General features: G+C 37.2%; 1 protein-coding gene across 10 annotated transcripts in view; it reads left to right on the top strand.

Annotated features, from left to right (window-relative positions):
* The window catches only part of NEK1 (NIMA related kinase 1), a 224,060-nt gene that overhangs the window by 186,042 nt on the left and 16,668 nt on the right, over positions 1-21,350 (top strand). For all 10 annotated transcript variants that reach the window (XM_036855394.1, XM_036855395.1, XM_036855392.1 and 7 more), the window contains 7 exons: positions 1,895-2,015; positions 7,275-7,363; positions 8,759-8,991; positions 16,032-16,183; positions 19,217-19,425; positions 20,450-20,580; positions 20,754-20,886. In XM_036855394.1, the coding sequence (XP_036711289.1) occupies positions 1,895-2,015; positions 7,275-7,363; positions 8,759-8,991; positions 16,032-16,183; positions 19,217-19,425; positions 20,450-20,580; positions 20,754-20,886 (1,068 nt within the window). The remainder of the gene's footprint in view (positions 1-1,894; positions 2,016-7,274; positions 7,364-8,758; positions 8,992-16,031; positions 16,184-19,216; positions 19,426-20,449; positions 20,581-20,753; positions 20,887-21,350) is intronic.

Here is a 21,350-nt window from a genome sequence, read left to right as displayed (position 1 = left end):
GAGAGGGCTTACCTGGTGTCCTGACAGGTACAGCTCAGAGGCTGGGCCCGGCTCGCCCCTTCCTCTTCATGCGGTCTCCAGGCCTTTCTATGCACTCTTTCCAGCAGCAGGGTGGTCTGACGTCTCACAGGGCTCCCACATCCCCAGGTAGAAGCCGCTTGTACTTGTAGAAGCCGCTTGTACTTGTAGAAGCTTTGTCATGGCAGCACCCCACCTTCAGATATGAAGTTCTGTCTTGCTTATCTAGTGCTGCAAAGCAGATTGCTCCCCAAACTCAGTGACTTAAAAGAACTGTTTTGTTTTATCTCACACTTTTGTGCATAAGGAATTGGGAAGGTTCTCCTCCTCCTTGTGGCATCAGCTGGCATCGCTCGGTGGTGTTGAGCTGTCAGCTGTGCCTCCTTGGAGGGTGGGAGATGGTGTCACTCCCACTTGTGGCATCTCGGCAGCGCTTGGCTGGGCCTGTTCCGCTGGGTCCCGCCCCTTAGCTTAGTGTCAGGGCCTTGCCATGTGGTCTTTGCAGGATCGTTAAACTTCTTTCATGTGGCTTAGGCTTCCAGATTCCAAGGTGGAAGCTGCCAGTTCCCTTCAAGGCTGGCCGTGGAATTGGCTTACAAGACTCCAGCTGTACTCAGCTGGTCCCGGCGATCTCACTGCCGGGGCAAACTCAAGGAGAGGGGCAACAGAGTCCCCTCTAAATGAGAGGAACGCTGGACACCTTGCTTCATGTGTGGTTGTCTTTAATTCACCATAGTAACTTCATAGTTACTTAAATAGTCTTATTCATTAGAATCATAGTTAACATGTACCTTACGCCTTTTCTTAAAAAAAACAAAGAAAAACCCTGTTAGGCATATAAATAGAGGCTGTATAGTCTAGTGCAAGAGTTGGCAAACTTCTTCTATAGAGAGTCACATAGTAAATATTTTCGACTTTATGGGCAGTACATTGACAAATCTAGTTCGTAGAATGAGTCATATTGATAGGGCTTAAGGTGCTAGAGAACAAATATTCATTAAAAAAAACTTTTAAGGATCCGCCTCCCCCAATTGCTTATTACCTCATATGCATGACCAAAAAATCATTTGAGTAAAAGATAAGAACTTCAAAGATTGGTACAATACCAATCATCTTTCTAAACTGGACAACTGATTGGAAACTTTTAAAATACAGAAGGAAAGAGTATCTGGATTTTAGGAAAAAAAGCGGTGGTCATGGTGGCTGAAATAAGAACTGGAGAAGAAAAAGAAAAGTTAACAAATGAAGACAGAAACCGTTTCTCATTACTATTTACTTCCAGGAACTATCACCCAGATGAAAAATGAGCCACTGCCAGAAAACAGAGGTAGTACCCTGGTTGTTAATTGTCTGAGAGTCTAGGAAAATAGATTTAGTGCACTCCAATTATGTTCTCAATATCATTGTAAAAGTCCGGGTAATGGGGTGTTCAGTGTTTTTTGTTTGTTTTTTTTGATGATTGAACTTTCCCGTCAGTTACTAATCAGTGATATCTTCTCCCCTTCCATATTTCTAACCACAGATAGTGTTATTCTTTAAACTAGTTTTTATACCTTCTAGAAAGCAATTTACATATTACTGAAATTTTAATGAAGACAAAATTTTTTATAATAATCAAAATACAGTGTACTGTATTTCTTTGGGGTATTTTTATTGCAGTGAAAATGCAAAAGGAAAAGTCTGTTATTTCAGAAACAACTAGAGAGTCAACACAGTAAGATTAAAGATCTATAGATAAAATATTAAATTTTTCGATGTAATTACTGTTAATACTTTAGCCTAAAACTAGGTATGATAACTTATAGGAGGTTTATTCCATTTTCTCTAAATGGATTTTGCTTTGAGACCTGTTTCTTGTTATGTTTTTGCCGTGCAGAGCCTGATGACTTGGAAGCAGAATTTCTGCAGGAGCCAAGTGGAGCAGACAGGGACGGTGGCTTGCCATGCCCTGTACTCGACGTGTGGGTTAGTGAGATTAAAGAAGCAAAGGAGGCTGAGTACGTTACCTCTTTCTTACATTTCAAAACCTGGTCCCTTTTTGTAATACCTTTTAAAGAAATAGTGTAATAACCCAATATTACATTAAATCCTATTATAATACCTTATAAAAGTAGTTTAATTTGGGAATAGATATTACATTCATGTGGTTCAGAAATCCACAAGTGTATAAAGATAAACAGTGAAAAATCTCTTTCCCACTTCTATCCCCATCCAGCAAATTCCCACTCTCTCCTCTTTCCAGACATGTTTAATAGTAATGAATATTAACATAAACAGAAGCAAAAGCGAATATACAGTCTCCCTCGCTTTTAAGTACAGTTGTTAGTATAATGTACACATTTTTTATTTTAGTCAGTAACCTGGGAATTTTTTCATACTGACACACAGAGGGCTTCCTCTTTTTTTGTTACTTCATGGCTATGTACTAGTCCATTGTATGAATATACTATAACTCTGATTAGTCTCCTACAGCAGTGGATACTACAAATGATGCTGTAGTGGATAACCTAAGTAATAAGGGTAGTTTGCATGTGTATAAGTACAGTCATTCCCCCTTATTCAACAGGGTTTCGCTCTTCATGGTTTCAATTACCTGCCATCAACCACAGTCCGAAAATATGAAATGGAAAACTCCAGAAATACACATTCATAAGTTTTAAATTGTGTGCTGTTCTGAGTGGTGTGATGACATATCCTGCTGTCCCCATGTGTCCTGTGCAGGACGTGAACCATCCCTTCATTCAGCGTGTCCACGCTGTGTGTGCTACCTGCGTGTCAGTCACTTAGTAGCCGTCTAGGCTATTAGATCTGCTGTCTGGGTGTCCCAGTGCTCGTGTTCATGTGACCCTTGTTTTGCTTAATAACAGCCCCAAAGCTCAAGAGTAGTGATGCTGGCAGTTCGGATGTGCCAAATAGAAGCCACAAGATGCTTCCTTTAAGTGAAAGGTGAAAGTTCTCGACTTAACAAAGAAAGAAGAAAATCGTATACCTGAGGTTGCTAAGGTCTATGTTAAGAATGAAACTTCTACCTGTGAAGTTGTGAAGATGGAAAAGGAAATCTGTGCTAGTTTTGCTGTCGAACCTCAAACTGTAGACGTTACACCTACAGGGTGTGATAGGTGCTTAGTTAAGATGAAAAGCCATTAAATTTGTGGGTAAAAGTCATGAATGGAAAACATGGTTCGGTTCTGTCCCTGTTTCAGGCAGCCACTGGGGGTCCTGGACTGTATCCCCCTGTCAGTAAGGGGGGACTACTGTGTATCTGGAGGATAGAGACGAAGAAGTATGGTTTTATAAATGCAATTATTATTCTCCCCAGGGACTGTACTAGTTTATGCACTCCGAAAGAATGTATAAAACCTCCTGTTTTCCCCACAGACTTGCCAAACTTTTATTACCAAAGTTTTTGATTTTTGCCAGTCTGATAGGTTAAAAAGTAGTATCTCAGTTTGGGGTCTTAGTTTATCTCTTTATAAGTAAAGTTGAGCACATCTTTTCAGATGTTTAAGTCACATTTGTATTTCCTTTTCTGTGAATTCCCTGTTTACATCTTTGACCCATTTTTGAAATTTGGTTGTTTGGTCTTTGATAAATTGGTAAGAACTCCTTAAATATTAGAGATACTTGGTTATTATGTGAATTGTAACTATTATTTCACCATTGGTCACTTATGTTTTATTTTTTTGCCATGCAGAAGTTTTTTGGTTGTTTGTTTTTACGTTGTCATGTTTACCTGGATTTTGATAATTATTCAGAGAAACTTTGTTTTCTCTAAGGTTATCAAAGAGTATTTTAATCTTTTCTTCTGGTACTTTCATGTAGGCGCTTCTTATATTTACCTCTTTGATCTATTTGGAATTTATCCTGGTGTCCATGGATTCGGTTTTTCTTCCAGATGGCTACACAGTTGTAACTCCATTTATTAAAGAGCCCACCTTTCCTGCACAGATTTAAAATGCCACTTTTAATATGTACTGAATTTTCTTAATTATTTGGGTTCATGCTTATACCTTATTTTCCTGTTCCATTGATCTTTGTTCAGTGTGCTGGTACACACTGTTTTAATTAAAATGTAAAAGATATTTTAAGATCATGTAAGGCTTATTCACTTTCATCGCTCTTCTTGCCTGTATAATATTTCATCTGAATTTAGAATTTATTAAATTTAGCCCACCTTCCCTCACATAAAAAAAATCAGTTTATATTTTATCGGGATGCTGAATTCATAAATTAATGCAGGGACGTGAACATGCTGTGTGTGTTCTTCCTGTCCGAGAAGAACAGAATAGGCCTTGTTTTTTGATCAGGTTGGGAGTTTTCTTTATCTAGGCTTTGTGCTTTTATGGGTAAGCTTATTCCTAGCTTTATTATCTTTTGTTTGGTGTTATAAATGGTGCCTGTTTCTCTGTGAGATCTTGTAACTAGAAGGTTGTATATATGAAAGCTGTGGATTTCTTTATATTGATTTTGTACCCTACCATCTTATTGGTATCTACTATTGTTCATGATAGATTTTCAGTTGAATCTTTTGTATTTTTCAGATATACAGTCATATCATATGAAAATAATGATGGCTTTATGTCTTTCCAGTTTTTTTTAACACTCGTTTCTTTCTCTCCAGTTGCATTGCTTCGTACCTTTATACAGTGTTAAATATTGGAAATAGGGCTATCTTTGTCTTGTTCTTCATTTCAGTGAAATGATTCTAATGTTAACCCTCGTTAGGCATGACTATAATTTCTAGCTCAGAGTATTTACTCATATTTTACTGGCTAAAAAAGTCAGGAGTGTATTTTGTCAAATGACCTTTCGGTATCTATGGAACCATTCATATAATTGTTTTCCTTTATCTATTGGTATAATGAATTATATTAATAGGTTACCTTATATTGAACTATCCTGCATACCTTAGTAAACTCTACTTGGCCATGATGTACTACTATTTTAATGTACTTCTGTTTGCTAATGCTTCATTTTAGCACTTTTGCATTAGTACTCTGGAGAGTCATCTGTAGTTCCCTTTCGTCATGGGAAATCACTGTCGTATTTTGGTGTTCTTTTTATCTTCCTTCTTAAAAAGTAATTGGAAGTTCCTTCCTTTGCTGTGCTTGTAACAGGGATTGTCAAATGTTTTCTGTAAAGGGCCAGATTGTAAACTTTTTTGGCCGTGTAGACCATATGGTCTGTGATGCAGCTGTTCGATTCTGCCTTTGTTCTGCAAAAGCAGCCATAGGTAACACATGAACAGGGGAGCATGGCTGCTGCAGTGCAACTTTATCTGTGAAAGCAGGAGGTGGGCTGGCCTTGGACATGGATGCAAAGCTGTACCAGCATGTTTATGCAGGAGAGTCATAGGAAATCATTTGAAATAGTCTAAGTAATCATTAGTATGGAAGTAGCTAAAAATACTGTTCTTTTCTCAGTATACCGCATAATGGGTACGCAGCACTGAAATAAAACGGAGCTCCATGTATTAATATGGAAATATGTCAAAATATTGAATGATTAACAGAATAAAATTATTTTGAATAAAAAACATTTCCATATATTAGAATAATGCTATGATAATCCTATTAAAATTATTATATATCCTTAAGTGAATATATAGGTATGTAAATTTGAGGGAAAAGTATGGTAAGATGTACACAAAACTGATAACAGTAAAGGCAACTGGGAATTGAGTGGTTAGGGGACTCCTAAAAGAATCATTTTTTTTTTAATTGAGGTAAAATTTATATAACATAAAATTTATCATTTTAATCATTTTAAAGTGTACAATTTGACACTGTATGGTTCCAGAACATTCCCTCAACCCCAAAGGAATCCCTGTGCCCATAAGCAGCCACTCCCCTTGTTCCCCTCCCCCAGCCCCTGGCACCACTGATCTGCTTCTATCTCTGTGGATTTGCCTATTCTGGATTTGACATTTCCTGTGGAACCGTACAGTGTGTGGCTTTTTGCATCTGGCTTCTTTTACTTAGCATACTGTTTGCAAAGCTTATCTGTGTTGTAGGATGTATCAGTTCTTCATTCCTTTTTATAGCTGAATAATATTCCATTACATGAATATACCCTATATGTTTATCCATTGAGCAGTTGACAACATTCAGCAGATGATGGTGGGTCATTTCCAGAGTTGCTTCTGCCTTTTGGTTCTTTTGAATAGTACTGCCATGAACATTGTGTACAATTCTGTGTTTGCACACCTGTATTCAGTTCTTTTGAGTATATATATTTAGGAGTGGAATTGCCACAGCATATGGTAATTTTATGTTTCACTTTTTGAGGAACCAAGGAACATTACATTTCATATGAAGAAATGTATTACTTGTATGATTAAAAATAAAGCAAAACTTTTAGAAATAAAAATAGAAAATTGCTCAAAATTTAAAACTGAAAAAGTAAAAAATTATTTAAATTTGAAATGGACTAAAAAGTACTAGCAAAATTAAAACTGCCTTATAAACAAAAACCCCAGAAATAAATTACTGGCAACTTTTGGAACATGTTCTTCTAGTTTTTACATTTTTGTTAAAAAAAGAATACATCAATTTAGTTCCCAGCATATATTGAGATAAAAATTGTGAGTTCTTCTTTACATAAATCAGTTCATTCCCTTTAAGGGTTAAAACGTTTTTATACATATTATTCTATTCCTTTTACTGTGCTACCCAGCATTTTTTCAAATCCTAACACCATTTAATATAAATTGGTCTGAAAATTGCTTACTTAATAATATATCTTATCATTCCATATCTGGTTATACAGATCTCTACTTCATTTTTTAAATAGCTGCATAATATTTCATAGTATATATCATCATTGCTTTCTATTCTCTGATATTAAGGGGCATTTTGATTGCTTACAGAAGTGGTTCTCAAACATTGCAGCATTTCAAAACAACTGTCTCAGCCTTATCCCCCAAAGTTCCTGACTCACAGGACTAGGGCAGGGCCTGAGAATTTGCATTTCACACAGGTCTCCATGTATTGCTGACGTCTAGGGGGCCACACTTTGGGAACCACTGGGATGAGAATGTTGAGCCTGGTTGTTGTGAATGAGTGTGACTGGTGAAGGTTTGAACGGCTGAAACGTAGGATTGTGTTTATAAGAGACAGTGTGTGTATAAGTGAGAAGAGTATTCGGAAGAGGGATCACAGGGCTCTAGTGAACTTGTGTTCCACTCTTTTGTATTTGAGAGTGTTTTTATTTCTAGTAAGCCATGTTTTTTTAACTGGTGTTTCTATTTGTGGCAGGTTGGAAGATAGGATCACCATTCAGCAAAACGAAGTTTCTGAAGATGGAGCCCCGAGGAGCATGGATCACCTTAGTGAAGTTCACGTAGGTGAGCATCGCTGTATTGGCCTGATTACTTTCTGGAAGGTCGTTAGCACTAACCTGTTCTATTTGGACTATATATTAATGGAGAGCATTGCTAACCACTGACCTTAATTATCTAAAAAATATAATAGGCATAGAGCACTGGACTCCGCATTTATTTTTTGATTATGTTTTTTGAAGTATAGTCGATTTACAATATTGTGTTAGTTTCAGGTGCACAGCATAGTGATGCATTTTTTTAATTTGCAGATTAGATTCCATTGTAGGTTATTACAAGATATTGGGTATTGTTCTCTGTGCTATATTTGTTGGTTATCTATTTTATGCACAGTAGTGTGTATCTGTTAACCCCATACTCCTAATTTGTCCTTCCTGCTCCCTCTCCCTTTCGGTAAACACAAGGTTGTTTTCTATGCCTGTGAATTTGTTTCTGTTTTGTACATAGATTCATTTGTATTATTATTTTTTTTTAATTTATTTTTTTATTTTTGGCTGTGTTGGGTCTTCGTTTCTGTGCGAGGGCTTTCTCCAGTTGCGGCGAGTGGGGGCCACTCTTCATCGCTGTGCGCGGGCCTCTCACTATCACGGCCTCTCTTGTTGCGGAGCACAGGCTCCAGACGCGCAGGCTCAGTAGTTGTGGCTCACGGGCCCAGCCGCTCCGCGGCATGTGGGATCTTCCCAGACCAGGGCTGGAACCCGTGTCCCCTGCATTGGCAGGCAGATTCTCAACCACTGCGCCACCAGGGAAGCCCCTGTATTATTTTTTATATTCCACATATAAGTGATATCATACAGTATTCGTCTTTCTCTGCCTGACTTATTTCACTAAGCATTATTTTCTCCAGGTCCACGTTGCTGCAAATGGCAGAATTTCATTCTTTTTTATGGCTGCTGGACTCTGCATTTATAAGCCTGTATTGTTTGGCAATGTGGGCAGTGTAACTTTTTGGTCAGTTATCTTACTGAATGTTCAAAACAAAAAGAATTGCTTGCCAAAGCTAAGCCAGTATCTCAGGACATTAAATAAGTGGTCTTCTTATTTCTAATAGTGTTAATTAAAATATAAGAAGTACAATTTTTTAATATCTAACCTATAGGAACAAAGATAACCTGGAGCTATTGAGTGTTTAAACAGTACTTTTTCACATGTCCTTGCTTTTGTGTCACATTTTTGAACTTCTGTTATAATGGAAGAATTTAACAAGTTAAATCTCCTTTCTGAAAATAAAACATACCTGGTTAAAGATTATTTATAAGGTAATAAAATCACATATATATTTGATTTTGTTTTTCATGGAGTTTTTGCTATGATTCATGTTAAATAGTATACTTTTTCAGTATCACTTAGCACGTTGAGTACTGTATAGACTCGTCATGTAATCTTTCCTTTATTCCACAGAACCTGGGGTGGATGGTTCTCCACACTCTGAGGGTGATGTAGATGAATCTATGCAACCAGAACCATTTTTCCATAAACACTTGAAAGCAGCCTCTCAAGTCCAGTCAGTCCTCTGTTCACCAGAAGAATCCTCTCCACTTCGATCTCACTGTGGTTCACCACCAAGAAATAAAAAACAGAGTTCCTTGCTGATTGGACTTTCAACTGGTCTATTTGATGCAAACAACCCAAAGGCAAGTAGGCTCCTCAAGTGGAAAACGTTATCCATTTGATAACATTTCACATTTTCTGTTTTTCTTTGATAAGCTATAATATTGAGTTTTAATCCCTTAAAAACAAACACATACACATGAAAACACACTCATCAAAACAAGCAGAAACAAGAAAAAGCCTCCATCTTCTCCCCAGTACTGAAAAGAAGTTGCCACTGGGGGTACAGCTAGGCCAAAGGCCGCCTCGCAGGCTCCGTGTGCAGGGCCTCTTCACAGGGTCCACGCTTACTGGAGCAGAACGTCCCTCGTACACCCTCTTCTTCCGTCCCCTTCCCATTCCCAGCCCAAATCCCATTTTCAGTATTAGACTAAGCTTGAGCATCATGTCTTAAAGGGATGGAAGTGCCGTGCTGCCTAATTTGTACCTAGAAAGATTAGTAGATGTGCATCTGCACTTGCTGGTAAAAGTTTTCCAGACCTCTTATCTTTTCTCACTCTCTGTTTTAAAAATATGTAACCAATTTTTTTCTTATTAAGAGATTAGAACATTATAGAAAATTTAGAAATGTAAGTAATCACATATCATTTTATTACTTTTCATATATGCAATTTTTACATATTTGTAACTTTTTAATAAAATAGGATATTATGCATACTCTTTTTGTAACCTGCTTTTCTATTTAGTATATATTATAAAATTATTACAAATATTACTATCACAAAAACAGTATTTTGTCATATTGTCAAATATTCTCTCATATCCTCCTGAATGGCAACAAATTCCATTGTTCTGCTATATCATGCTTTCTTTAATCTGTTTTTATCGTTGGGCCTTTAGATTTCAGTTTTTGTTGTTGTTATAACCACGTTCGTCTGTATCTTTGTTCATATCCACAATTATTTCCATAAAATAAATTTCTGTAAGTATAATTCAAAAAGGTATATTGTATAATGTCTGATTTTCCTTCAAGAAACAGTGTATAGTGCTATAAATAGTATGTGAGAGTTCATACTCTAAATAACACCAACTATTATCATTTACTTAAAAATTGTGTATTTAATGAATGAGTAATGGTATCAACACTTTAAAGTTTATATTTCTGTTTTTACCAGTGAGTTGAACATTTTTCATATATTTAACTCTGCATATGAATGAATTACCTGAATTCTCTTGTCCTTAACTGTTTTTTAAATATTTTTTAAATGAAAAATTGATTTTCAGTTTAATTTTCCAGGTGGATATGTTTTTACTTTGTGGAATATTTTCTTATGATTTTCTTAAATGCAGAGACTGCTAAATTCTCTCACTTATCTGATAGCACTCAGATTTTCAAAGGTGTAAACTTAGTGTATCCTTGGTGGGCAGAAAAGTATCACCATATAATTCATGTATTTACTTTTGTAGTAAAGGTGTATAGCTGTCTTTATCCCAGAGCTTTTTAATAACTTACTGCTGTCTATAAAAGTGAATGGACTTTTAACTGAATAATACATTTGATTACTTGATTTCCTTTCATGACCTTAGTTCAGCCTTAGTAGTTCTGTAGAAGTACTTACTCTGGACTTAAGCACAGCAAAGCAGATTTCATGTAGAGGGAGGGGACAAGAAAAATCTCTGGAAAATAAAAGCAGTCTATAGCCATTTTAAGGCAAGGACAGAAAGCCATGCCTGCCTATCCCATAAATCTCTGAGATCATGAGAGTTCATCACTGTGCCAAAATAGTAAATAATCAGTGTTCATAATGGTGGCTTTAAATCATGAAGAAAAGGTGAAAACTATTTATAAGCGTGTATAGAATCCATTTACTAAAATGGGATAATTTAACCTCCTACAGAGATTTTTGTTAAAAGTTTTTTTTTTTTTAAATGTTAAGTCATACTACTTTTGTCCTTTTTTTTAATTAAAGGAAATCCTTCTTGAGCTTTGGACCCTAACCTCCCTCACCTTCTTAAGGAAGTCACTCCTTTACTTTTGCCCTCCAGCCTGCGTCATGAACGTCTTTCTCTGTGGTGGGTCATTCCCACAGGACACCTGCTCTAACAGGTCCCATCATAAATGGCAAACTTCCCGTAAGCACATGTCCTCCCCCGCTCCCACCCCACTTCTCTTTGTTGTATTTTTGCAGTGTCCCTGCCACTCACTTCCCAGTACATTCCAGTGTGGTTGTCAGCCCACTTCTCCACTGAAACTGCTCTTGCCAAAATCACCAATTACCAGTACATTATCAAGTTCCCTGTACCTTTTTGTCTCACCTTTCTTGACTTTTCTTCTTTCAACAGAGTTGATATACACCCTTTTATAATCATTTTATCTGTAGGCATCCTGCGTACCATCTTTCCTGGTTTTCCTCTGCATTCATTGTCACTCTCCGGTTTCCTTTGCTGCAGCCACTACTACTAACAGATCTCCTTAAAAGAGTATAGATTCTTCTGTCATTGGGTGAATTGTTCTGTAAATGTCAAGAATTAAGTCCAGTGGTGGTGTTCACGTTTTCTTTATTTCTACTGATTTTTTTTGGTCTACATTAACTATTAGTTGCTGAGAAAAGAAGATTGAAATTTTTAACTATACTTGCATGACTGTCTATTTCTCCTTTCAGTTCTGTCAACTTTTGCTCCATGCATTTTGAAGCTCTGTTATTGAGTGAATAAGAATTTAGTATTGTTCTCTCTTCTGGGTGAATCGATACATTTATTGTTATGAAGTGTCACTCTGGAATAGTGTTTTTCAAGTCTTCTGTATCCTTTTTCTTTTCTTTCTACTTGTTTATCAATTACTGGGAAAGCACTGTTGACATTTCCAGTCAATTGAATGTAAATTAATAATATTTATGTCTTCTTTATAAATTGACCCCTTTATCATTATGAAATGACTCACTTTATCCCTGATCCTGTCACCTTGTTCTGAAATCTACTTTGCCTGGTTTTAACATAGCCATCCTAGCTTTCTTATGCTTAGTGTTTATATGGTATATATTTTTACATCCTTTACTTTTTTTTTTTAATTAATTTACTTATTTTTGGCTGCGTTGGGTATTTGCTGCACACGGGCTTTCTCTAGTTGTGGCGAGTGGGGGCTACTCTCCATTGTGGTGCACGGGCTTCTCATTGCGGTGGCTTCTCTTGTTGCGGAGCACGGGCTCTAGGCACGCAGGCTTCAGTAGTTGTGGCACGTGGGCTCAGCAGTTGTGGCTCATGGGCTCTAGAGCATAGGCTCAGTAGTTGTAGCGCACGGGCTTAGTTGCTCCGCGGCATGTGGGATCTTCCCAGACCAGGGCTCAAACCCGTGTCCCCTGCATTGGCAGGCGGATTCTTAACCACTGCGCCACCAGGGAAGTCCCTACATCCTTTACTTTTAATCATACTTATTTCATATAGACTTCTTGTAGTTGTCATATAGTTGAATCTTGCTTTTTAACCATTCTGACAGTCTTTTAATTAAAGAGGTTAGACCATTTATATCTAGTGTAATTTTCAATATATTATCAAAATGATATGATTGATAAACTTATCATTTTGCTATTTGTTTTCTATTTGTCTCATTATTTCTTTCATTCCTTTTTTACTTTTATTCTCCCTTTTGAATTGAGTATTTTTAGTATTTTATTTAATCTCTACTATTTGCTTATAAAGTAGACTTTAAAAAATATTTAATGGTCATTCTCAGTTTTCAGTATACATCTTTAGTTTATCCTGGTCTGCCTTCAAATATTGTACTGTGTCACGAATAGCATCAGAGCCTTGCAACAGTACATTTCCATTCCCCTGCTCTTGCCTGTCCTTTGTGGAATTGTTGCCATGTGTTTTATTTCTGCATGTATTATAAATTCCACAATACATTTCTATTGTTTTTGCTTTCAACATTCAATTATCATTCACAGAAAGTAAAAATTGAGAAAGGAGGTCTTTTATATCTACATATTAACCATTTCCAACATTCTTCATCCCTTTGTGTAGAATTCAAATTTTCATCTGGTATTATTTTTCTACGACTTTAAGAACTTCTCTGACACTTCTTGTGTCCCTGTTGGTGATAATTTTTTTTTAGCTTTTGTTTATTTAAAAACATTTTAATTTCACTTTCACTTTGAAAGGGTATTTCTGCTAGATCTAGACTTACGTTGTCTTCTGGACTGCACTGTTTCTGACAAGAAACACCATAAATACAGTGGCAGCTTTCATAAGGCAGTTGTAACAGAGTGACTTAATAAAATTGAGAGTATAACACATAAATGAAGATTATTGAAGGTAAATTTGTAATAGGTCAGGATGAAATAGTGTAAAGATGAGACCTAGTGATCTCATTTGGGGAGTAGAGTGGAAGACTGATCTCTATGAAAACTGGAGAACTTACTTTCTTGTTATAGAAAATGCAGAGTGGGGGAAAGTAAATATTAATGTACAATTCACAAATAACACAAGTGCCTTAAATGTCTTGTTTTGATTTGCTAAAATATCAATTCTTAGAAAATGTCTGTAATTTTTGCCTTTGGTAAGTGTTCATAATTTTTTAATGTTTTAAGTCCATTTTTAACCTTGTTTATGGGTTGAAGTGAGCAAGTATTTGTAGAAGCTATTTTGAGGGTGTAGTGTTACAGTTGAATTGCAGTAAGCAGAAGCTAAACAAATGTGCTCATCATAAACTATTTTATAGTATAGCCAGGGGATTACTAACATATAATTTTATATTAAAAATACTACAGATGAAAAACTGAGTTGATAGAATTAAGTAGAATTTCATGTGAAGTTCTATTAGTGCAACTACTACTAAATTCATTCATTCTTTATGTGGTTGTCTTCATTTTTGAGAAAAAATAGAACCAACAGTGAGAGATCTAAAGGAACTGCATTTTTTTAAATGTTTTAAGGTCTTCTAAAACATTGGTTTCCTGTTTGATTTATAATGGTACCAAATGCTAGCTGCGGGCTTCCCTGGTGGCGCAGTGGTTGGGAGTCTGCCTGCCAATGCAGGGGACACGGGTTCGAGCCCTGGTCTGGGAAGATCCCACATGCCGCGGAGCAACTAGGCCCGTGAGCCACAATTACTGAGCCTGCGCGTTTGGAGCCTGTGCTCTGCAACAGGAGAGGCCGCGATGGTGAGAGGCCCGCGCACCGCGATGAAGAGTGGCCCCCACTTGCCGCAATTAGAGAAAGCCCTCGCACAGAAACGAAGACCCGACACAGCCATAAATAAATAAATAAATAAATAAAATAAAGCTTATTAATTCTCCAGGGTCACAGAGTGAGATATTATCCACTGATGCTTAAGTTAAAAAAAAAAAAAAAAATGCTAGCTGCATAAATAATCATACTACAAAAAATTTTGGAAAAAATTAGTCTGACTATAAATGAAGTAAGATCTGAGGCAACATGTTCTGGATTAATAGCTATTTTCAGGAGGATTTCTTTCTATTAATGTCCAAACTATAGAATATTATTTAAACAATATGAAAGAAATCTAGTAGACTCAGAATTACAGAACTGGAAGTGTTCTTATATAAAATTCTTCTTATGAAGATGAATATCCTGTCTAAAACTTTAACAGTCTGTCAGGGAAGACTGTGAACATTAGGATTTTAAATATAGGACCTTTGGGAACTGTTGGATTGCTGGGTGTGTAAACCCATTCCCAGAGGTACAGACCACTTGAATTTTCTTTCTAACCCTATTATTTTATGTTAGGTGATGAAGTTTATTTTAATTAATGACAGGAATAAACTAGAATTGAGATGATTTTACCAGGGCTAAAATTTATCTCAGCCTAAAAAATATTGTATCCTTTTGTGTAGTCCCCTTGTATTTAGGTATACAATGCGTATATGCTATTTATTTTTATCGATTAGCATGTATCTGGGTAGACTGTTAGTGGCTGCGTATTTTGCATACTCCGGGTTTATAATATATGTGGCTCAAAGCATTCAGATAACAAACAAGTCAAGCGTAAATTCTGCTGACAGTACCATTGTTAAGTGCTTTAACCAGGCAGTGTATCTGCACCATCTTGTAGTGCATCACCATATTTTTCCTCTTGAGTGCTGTGATATGTAAATTAAGTTCAAATAATAGAAGTCTATTCCTTTTTATTCTCAAAAACAGATTGTACCAATAAAATTGGCCAAGTATATACATTTTCATTAATATGCTAAACACTGTGTGTTCTGCACAGTCTCCCATCTGGTGCTGGGTTCTTATCGGGGCCTTAGGAGTCACGTTTCAGATCTTACCGATCCCTTTAGGGTTGACCAGCCCTGAGACTGACTTCTGTAGATGTGTGTGCCGTAGCCCTGTCTGTCCGTCACGTTCCAACTGTGGAAAGGGTGCTGGACAGAGGCTGTCCCTCTTATCCTGCTCTTGTCCAACGCGGTTCACGTTCCAAGCACCTCCGCCGTGTTTTGCTGTCTCATCTCGGTGTGCTGGGCTCTTCCTCACCCTGCCGCTCCAGGTGCTGTCAGCGTGAACTTGGAGGTGCCTGTCTTCCCAGCCGTCCTCTCTGGTGGGAAAGGCGCTCGCTGCTCGCAGGCCGCTGCTCAGGGAGGCCCCAGGGGGCTCTTCTTTGCACTAACTGGAGGCCCCACTCTAAGCCGTTGGCCACCCAGCATCTGCTAGGGCAAAGGGACACTAAGGGCCACCAGCTGTGTCGGGTGCTGCTTAGCCAAGCTTGGGCAAAAATACCCGGAGCGCGTTGGACATCGGGAAGTGAGAGGAAGACTCAGGAGGGGTGCCGTGGCCGAGGGGTGGCAGGGCCTGACCCAGCTCCAGCTGCCTCCATGTGCGCACCCCAGATAAACACCCTCCCTACCTTTTAAAGTCCACTTCACATCGAAACCCAAGCAGAACTCGCAAGCTTACTTTCATCACTGAAAAAATACTGAGCTGAAGTTCAAGAGAAGTAGGTTCTCAGCTTAGGCAAGTCGCCCCTGAAGCTTCTAGCTTTAAATGGATGATCGATGTGTATATATAAATAACAAAATTATTATTAGCTCCAATTTTCTAATTTTTTCTCTCATTTTAATTTTCTCACTGTCTCACTCCTAATAAGGTGTCGGTTGCCTTTTTATAGATGTTGAGGACATGTTCACTTCCAGACCTCTCCAAGCTGTTCAGAACACTGATGGATATCCCCATTGTCGGAGATGGACGTCAGGACAATCTTGAACTGGATGAAATGGAAGATGAGCATGTGAAGGAAGGACCTTCCGACTCTGAGGACATGTGAGCATGGTGACATTCGTAGATACCGACACTAACAGGATTTCTGAATTTACACATGTTGTGGAGATGGAGACTCACCCAGTTTTTAAACATGATCTGTAGCTGACCTTGCACTACTCCTTTAACTTTTTACAATGTATTTAAAGTACAGTCAAGTTAACTTTGATATGTGTGTCTGCCTCTAAATACTGTAACTTAATGCCACTTGAGGAATGTAAGGACAGGGTCACCATTGTGTTCTCTGTCTTACTGGCCACTGAGCACCCATCACAACGCTTGATGTGGCTGGTGCTTAACTGAGTGAACCTCAGCAGGATAATGACTGTTTGGTAGTGTGATGCCACATGGTACAGGGATTGCAGTGGGAAACTGAAGGACTCACTACTCTACTCTGCCCCAGGAAGATGCTAGAAAGCTCCGTCCACATCTGTCTCCTGCCAGCTGTGATTTCAAAACCATGCCAGTGGGGAGTTAGCAGGTGGAATAGTGTGTGTGTGTGTATGTGTGCACACATGCTCGCATGTGAGTTCTGCACTTAACTGCTTTCACAAAATTCCCTTCTTATTAATGCCTGAGGAATCTAGAATCCCCGAGGAAAATTTAACCAACACTCCTGGAAGAGCTGGTAACTGGCAGCTCCTTAAACAGTAATACCCCTTCACCTTCCTTGATATCAGTCGGCCTTCTCAGCCCATCCGACAAATGTTACAGACTTTTTGGGGAAATAAAACCAGAGTGTTCAAGAAGTGTATTCAAGTCACCAGGAAAATAGGTTGCAAAATGCTATAATTTTTATGGTTTATCTTTTGATTTGTTTGAATTTAAGTTTCTCCTTTTTACCTCTGCCTTTCAATAGAAACAATGTGTGTTTTGGTCTAATTGAAAGCATGATATCAGTCTCATGATTTTTCTCCCTCTAATTCTTGAGCCGGGCACTGCATCTGGTGCATTTTATTTTCTGTTTTTGTTTTTCTTAAGGCTTGCCCTTTCTTTTTAAATTTCTAGCCAAACTTTATCTTTCAAAGGTTGACTTTTGAATTCTCTGTCTGTCCAGTGGTTAACACTCCATGCTCTCACTGCCGAGGGCCCGGGTTCAACCCCTGATTGGGGAACTAAGATCCCATAAGCCACGCAGCGTGGCCAAAGAAATAAATAAAATAAAGGTTGACATTTTTTTTCCCCCCATAGAGTTCTGTAGATTTTTGCTGGTGCCCTCAAAATTTGGAGGAAAAGTTACTTTTTTATCCTTGCTTCTTCTGCTTGGCTGTAGTCATTAAGCACTTCACGTTGTATTTTTATTAAGCCTGTTGGATAACAGGACAACATTTCAGCACCTCTGTGGTTGACAAAATCCTTGGTAACAGTTTTTTTTTCCTCAAAGTTTTTATAAGTCATCAGTTTTTATCTGAGTGAATATAGCTTATTTGTGGCTTATATTCTTTTAATAACGAGTTGATGACAGAATTTTATTTTAAAATTTAAGTTAGAAGCTTTTAATGTTATTTTTTAAATTTGAAAACTAAGTTTTTTTCAAGTAAGTTACTCCATATGCATATAGGGAAATTTCACTTGACATTTTTCTTTGGAAAATATGCATTTTTTTGATCCAAACTTTACTTATGATCATATAATAAGAAAACCTACTAAAAAGAAAATTCAGGACCAGGGTTTAAAGTATCTGAGTCAATTTTTTGAGTGCTCACTTCATAAAAGATATTAATCCTCTTACACTTTTCTGACACTGGCATAGTTAGCAGCCCACTAGCTTTTATACCATCTGTGGTGGAAACTAATTCCTCTCCAGGAAGATTTTACCAACAGGTTAATGCCTAGTCACATAGCAATGGCACCTAGCAGATGTGCGTGGTATGTAAGTCTGGTAATTAAATATTAAGCTAACTGCTCCTAGGATGATCCAAAAGATTAGACACTGTCCTTCTCATTCTAATTAGATGATGTTTACTTTTCTTTAACTGCTGCAAAGTCAAAGTGTAGGAGTTTGTACACATATGTACAAAATAAAGATACTTCTACATTAAAAATTATTTTTCTGTTAATGAAAATTTTGTATGAGGTCTCGCATAATAATATTTATGTTTTAGTTCTTCAGTAAGTATTTGTGTATTCAATTAGAGTCTAAACTTTAAGAAAGGGCTTCATCAGCCTTGTGTTCTGCTTAATATCACTTTTCCACTATTGAAATCCTCACTGGGGGTCCCTAATCTTTCAGAGGACTTTATGTATCTAAAACTGGAATTAACTGTTAGTCTCCAAGTTTTTCCATTTGTATGCCCCAGGGAGCAAGAAGCAGCTCCTCGGAGGAATGGAGCCGCTGAGTGTGGTTCTTGGGTCTTGTAGACGTGGTCAGAAGGCCTAAATCTCAGTCTCGTTTTTGTCATTTATTGACCATGTGGCCTTGACAAGTCACTTGAGCACCTTGATTCATAGTTTCCCTGTTTTCTAAAGTGAGTTTTGTATGGATAAAATTTAAATAGGATAAACAGCTTTGATAACTAAGGTATTATACGAATGTAAGATATTACTTGCATAAATCAGCTCATTTCAGCATCTGTAATTGCACGAAAGTAGAATTAATACTCTGGGCAGTGCCTGGAGGGCAAGACCCCCCGCAGTGAGGCTGGTGCACAGCTGTCGCACATCCACACCAAGATTTTGCTGAACCTTCGGAACTACATGAAAGAAAAATATTTAGTCTGGCTCTTCAATATTGAAACATTCTTTCAAAATTTAAGGAATTAATAATGTTGATAGTTACGTGATTCTCTCTGACAAATCAGGACCATTTTATACAAGTCATCTTTGGGCGTATGTATTCCAGAAGATGTGTTGTGTGCTTTATTTATCAATTGTGTGAATCCTCATTTCCTTTGTTAAAAACTGTGTGTTTTTTCAGATTTCTTTTTACCCACCACGAGTACTTTTACGTAGAAAGGAGCGCATGTATATTGAGTTGAAGTAAAATTTCAGAAAGGTAAAGTTTTGGTAACGCTCCATTTAATTTTTAATTCTCAGTGCGTTTGAAGAGGCTGACACAGACTTACAAGCGCTTCAGGCCTCCATGGAGCAGCTGCTGCGAGAGCAGCCGGGGGAGGACTACAGCGAGGAGGAGGGGTCGGGCCTGAGGACCAGCGACGCGGAGCAGGCCGCCACCGGCACGGACGCGGGCGACGAGGACGACAGCCCCAGCAGCGGGAGCGCTCTCAACGAGGAGTGGCACTCGGGTGCGTGCTGGCCCACCCTGCAAGCAGAGTGTCTCTTCCTGGCCTCCAACACGAGCCCCTTCCAGCCTTAAGTGAGGCTGAAGCCTGCTCTGCGTCGCTGACTTGGCGTTCACTCTCTCTTTTCACAAAGTCTCCATACGTAGTTGTCCCATTTCTTTTCCACTGAAGTATGGAAATGCTTTTCTGAAGCATTTTTATCCTGTTATCCTCCACTTCTTGACTTACTTTCCTAGTAATAAAGATAATAACTTAGTTTTCTTAGCCCTTTATGCTTTACAAAGGGCTTCCACATACAGTGCTTAACCAGCAGGGTTAAACTGAAAGAGTTTTTAAAACCTTGACACTTTTTTTTTTTTTTTTTTTGGTTTGGAAACAGTTCCTTGTTCATATCATTGACCCTAAGATGCATAGAAAATTTGTGTATTTAAATGACAATTTATTTGAGAAGAAGAGGTAATGTGAAAAGGAATGATTCTGCATTCATTTTTTTTTTACTAGAATTTTTCAAATTACCTTGGGTGTGTACATGACATAAAACATATAAAGCATTTATAATACTTTTTAAGTGCCTTCCAAGTTTTATGATATACATCTTAGGTCATCTGTATGCTCGTTCATGTTTTGCCCCATGTTTAATATCAAGTTTTTAAAAATAGAGTTGGTTGCCTCAGTGCAGAACATATGGGTATGCTTTTTCCTTTTTTTTTTTTTTTTTTTTTTTTTTAGCTAAATTCACTGACATCTCTTGGAAAAGTTTTTATTCTAACCTGACTTACTGTTTATGTCTATAAAAGAAAAGATTTCTAAAGTAACATTCCTGTTAAGACAAATTTATATATATGTACATTGATTACCTATATAAATGACAAGTATTATAATGACAGAAACTTTATATTGAATGTACAAGTAGTCTATCTCAATGACAATATTCACGTGTCACAGGATTTTAATCAATTATGGTAAGAATTATTTTATTCAGTCTTTTAAATCATAAAATGTCTTCTTTTTTATTTATGTTTTTTAGATAACAGTGACGGTGAGATAACTAGTGAATGTGAATACGACAGTGTCTTTAATCATTTAGAGGAACTAAGGCTTCACCTAGAGCAGGAAATAGGCTTCGAAAAGTTCTTTGAGGTTTACGAGAAAATAAAAGTGAGTAAAATGTCACTTAAAACATTTAATTTTGAAATATGCTCTGTTTGAATTACTAGTGAAATGTCAGTGATTTTTATTGGTCAGTAGACCCATTATAAATAATAAACAAAGTCTCCAGTTAGAGGAGGTTAACATTCAAATATTAATTTATATTTGGAAATTTGGTATAGGCTGTTCATGAAGATGAAGATGAAAATATTGAGATTTGTTCAACAGTAGTTCAGAATCTTTTGGGAAATGAACATCAGCATCTTTATTCCAAGATTCTTCATTTAGTTATGGCAGATGGAGCCTATCAAGAAGGTAAGATTTCCTCACATCCTTATATTTTAAATAAACGTGCAAAAAATAAAATGACAAATGTAAATTGATGAGCTTATATCACATGCATTTTGGTGAAATCTATATTGGAATTATATCTCGTACTTTTAAGCAATTAACTGTGTCCTTCTCTTTGACTGATTCTGGCATAAGCTTTTATTGGCTTTATTGGTCTTTTAAGTCAATATTTTAATTTAATTTGCAAGTAACATTTGAATGAGATTTTTTAAAAGCCTCCTTATTGGACAGCTCTAGAAATTAGAATGCTTTTTTATTAAGGAAGCAGAATTAAATTTTTAGACACATACGTAAAATTTCTCCTAACTAGAACCAAATGTAATCTCTTCTGTTCAGAGCAAGTAGAGTTCATCTACAGTGATTTGAGGGTAAACCATTTTTATATTTGGAAAATATTTACCAATAGAATCACTTAGAATGTGTTAGGA

The sequence above is a fragment of the Balaenoptera musculus genome, chromosome 6 (genome assembly GCF_009873245.2).
Source record: "Balaenoptera musculus isolate JJ_BM4_2016_0621 chromosome 6, mBalMus1.pri.v3, whole genome shotgun sequence".
NCBI lineage: Eukaryota > Metazoa > Chordata > Mammalia > Artiodactyla > Balaenopteridae > Balaenoptera > Balaenoptera musculus.
This window is presented reverse-complemented; position numbering and strand designations above follow the sequence as displayed.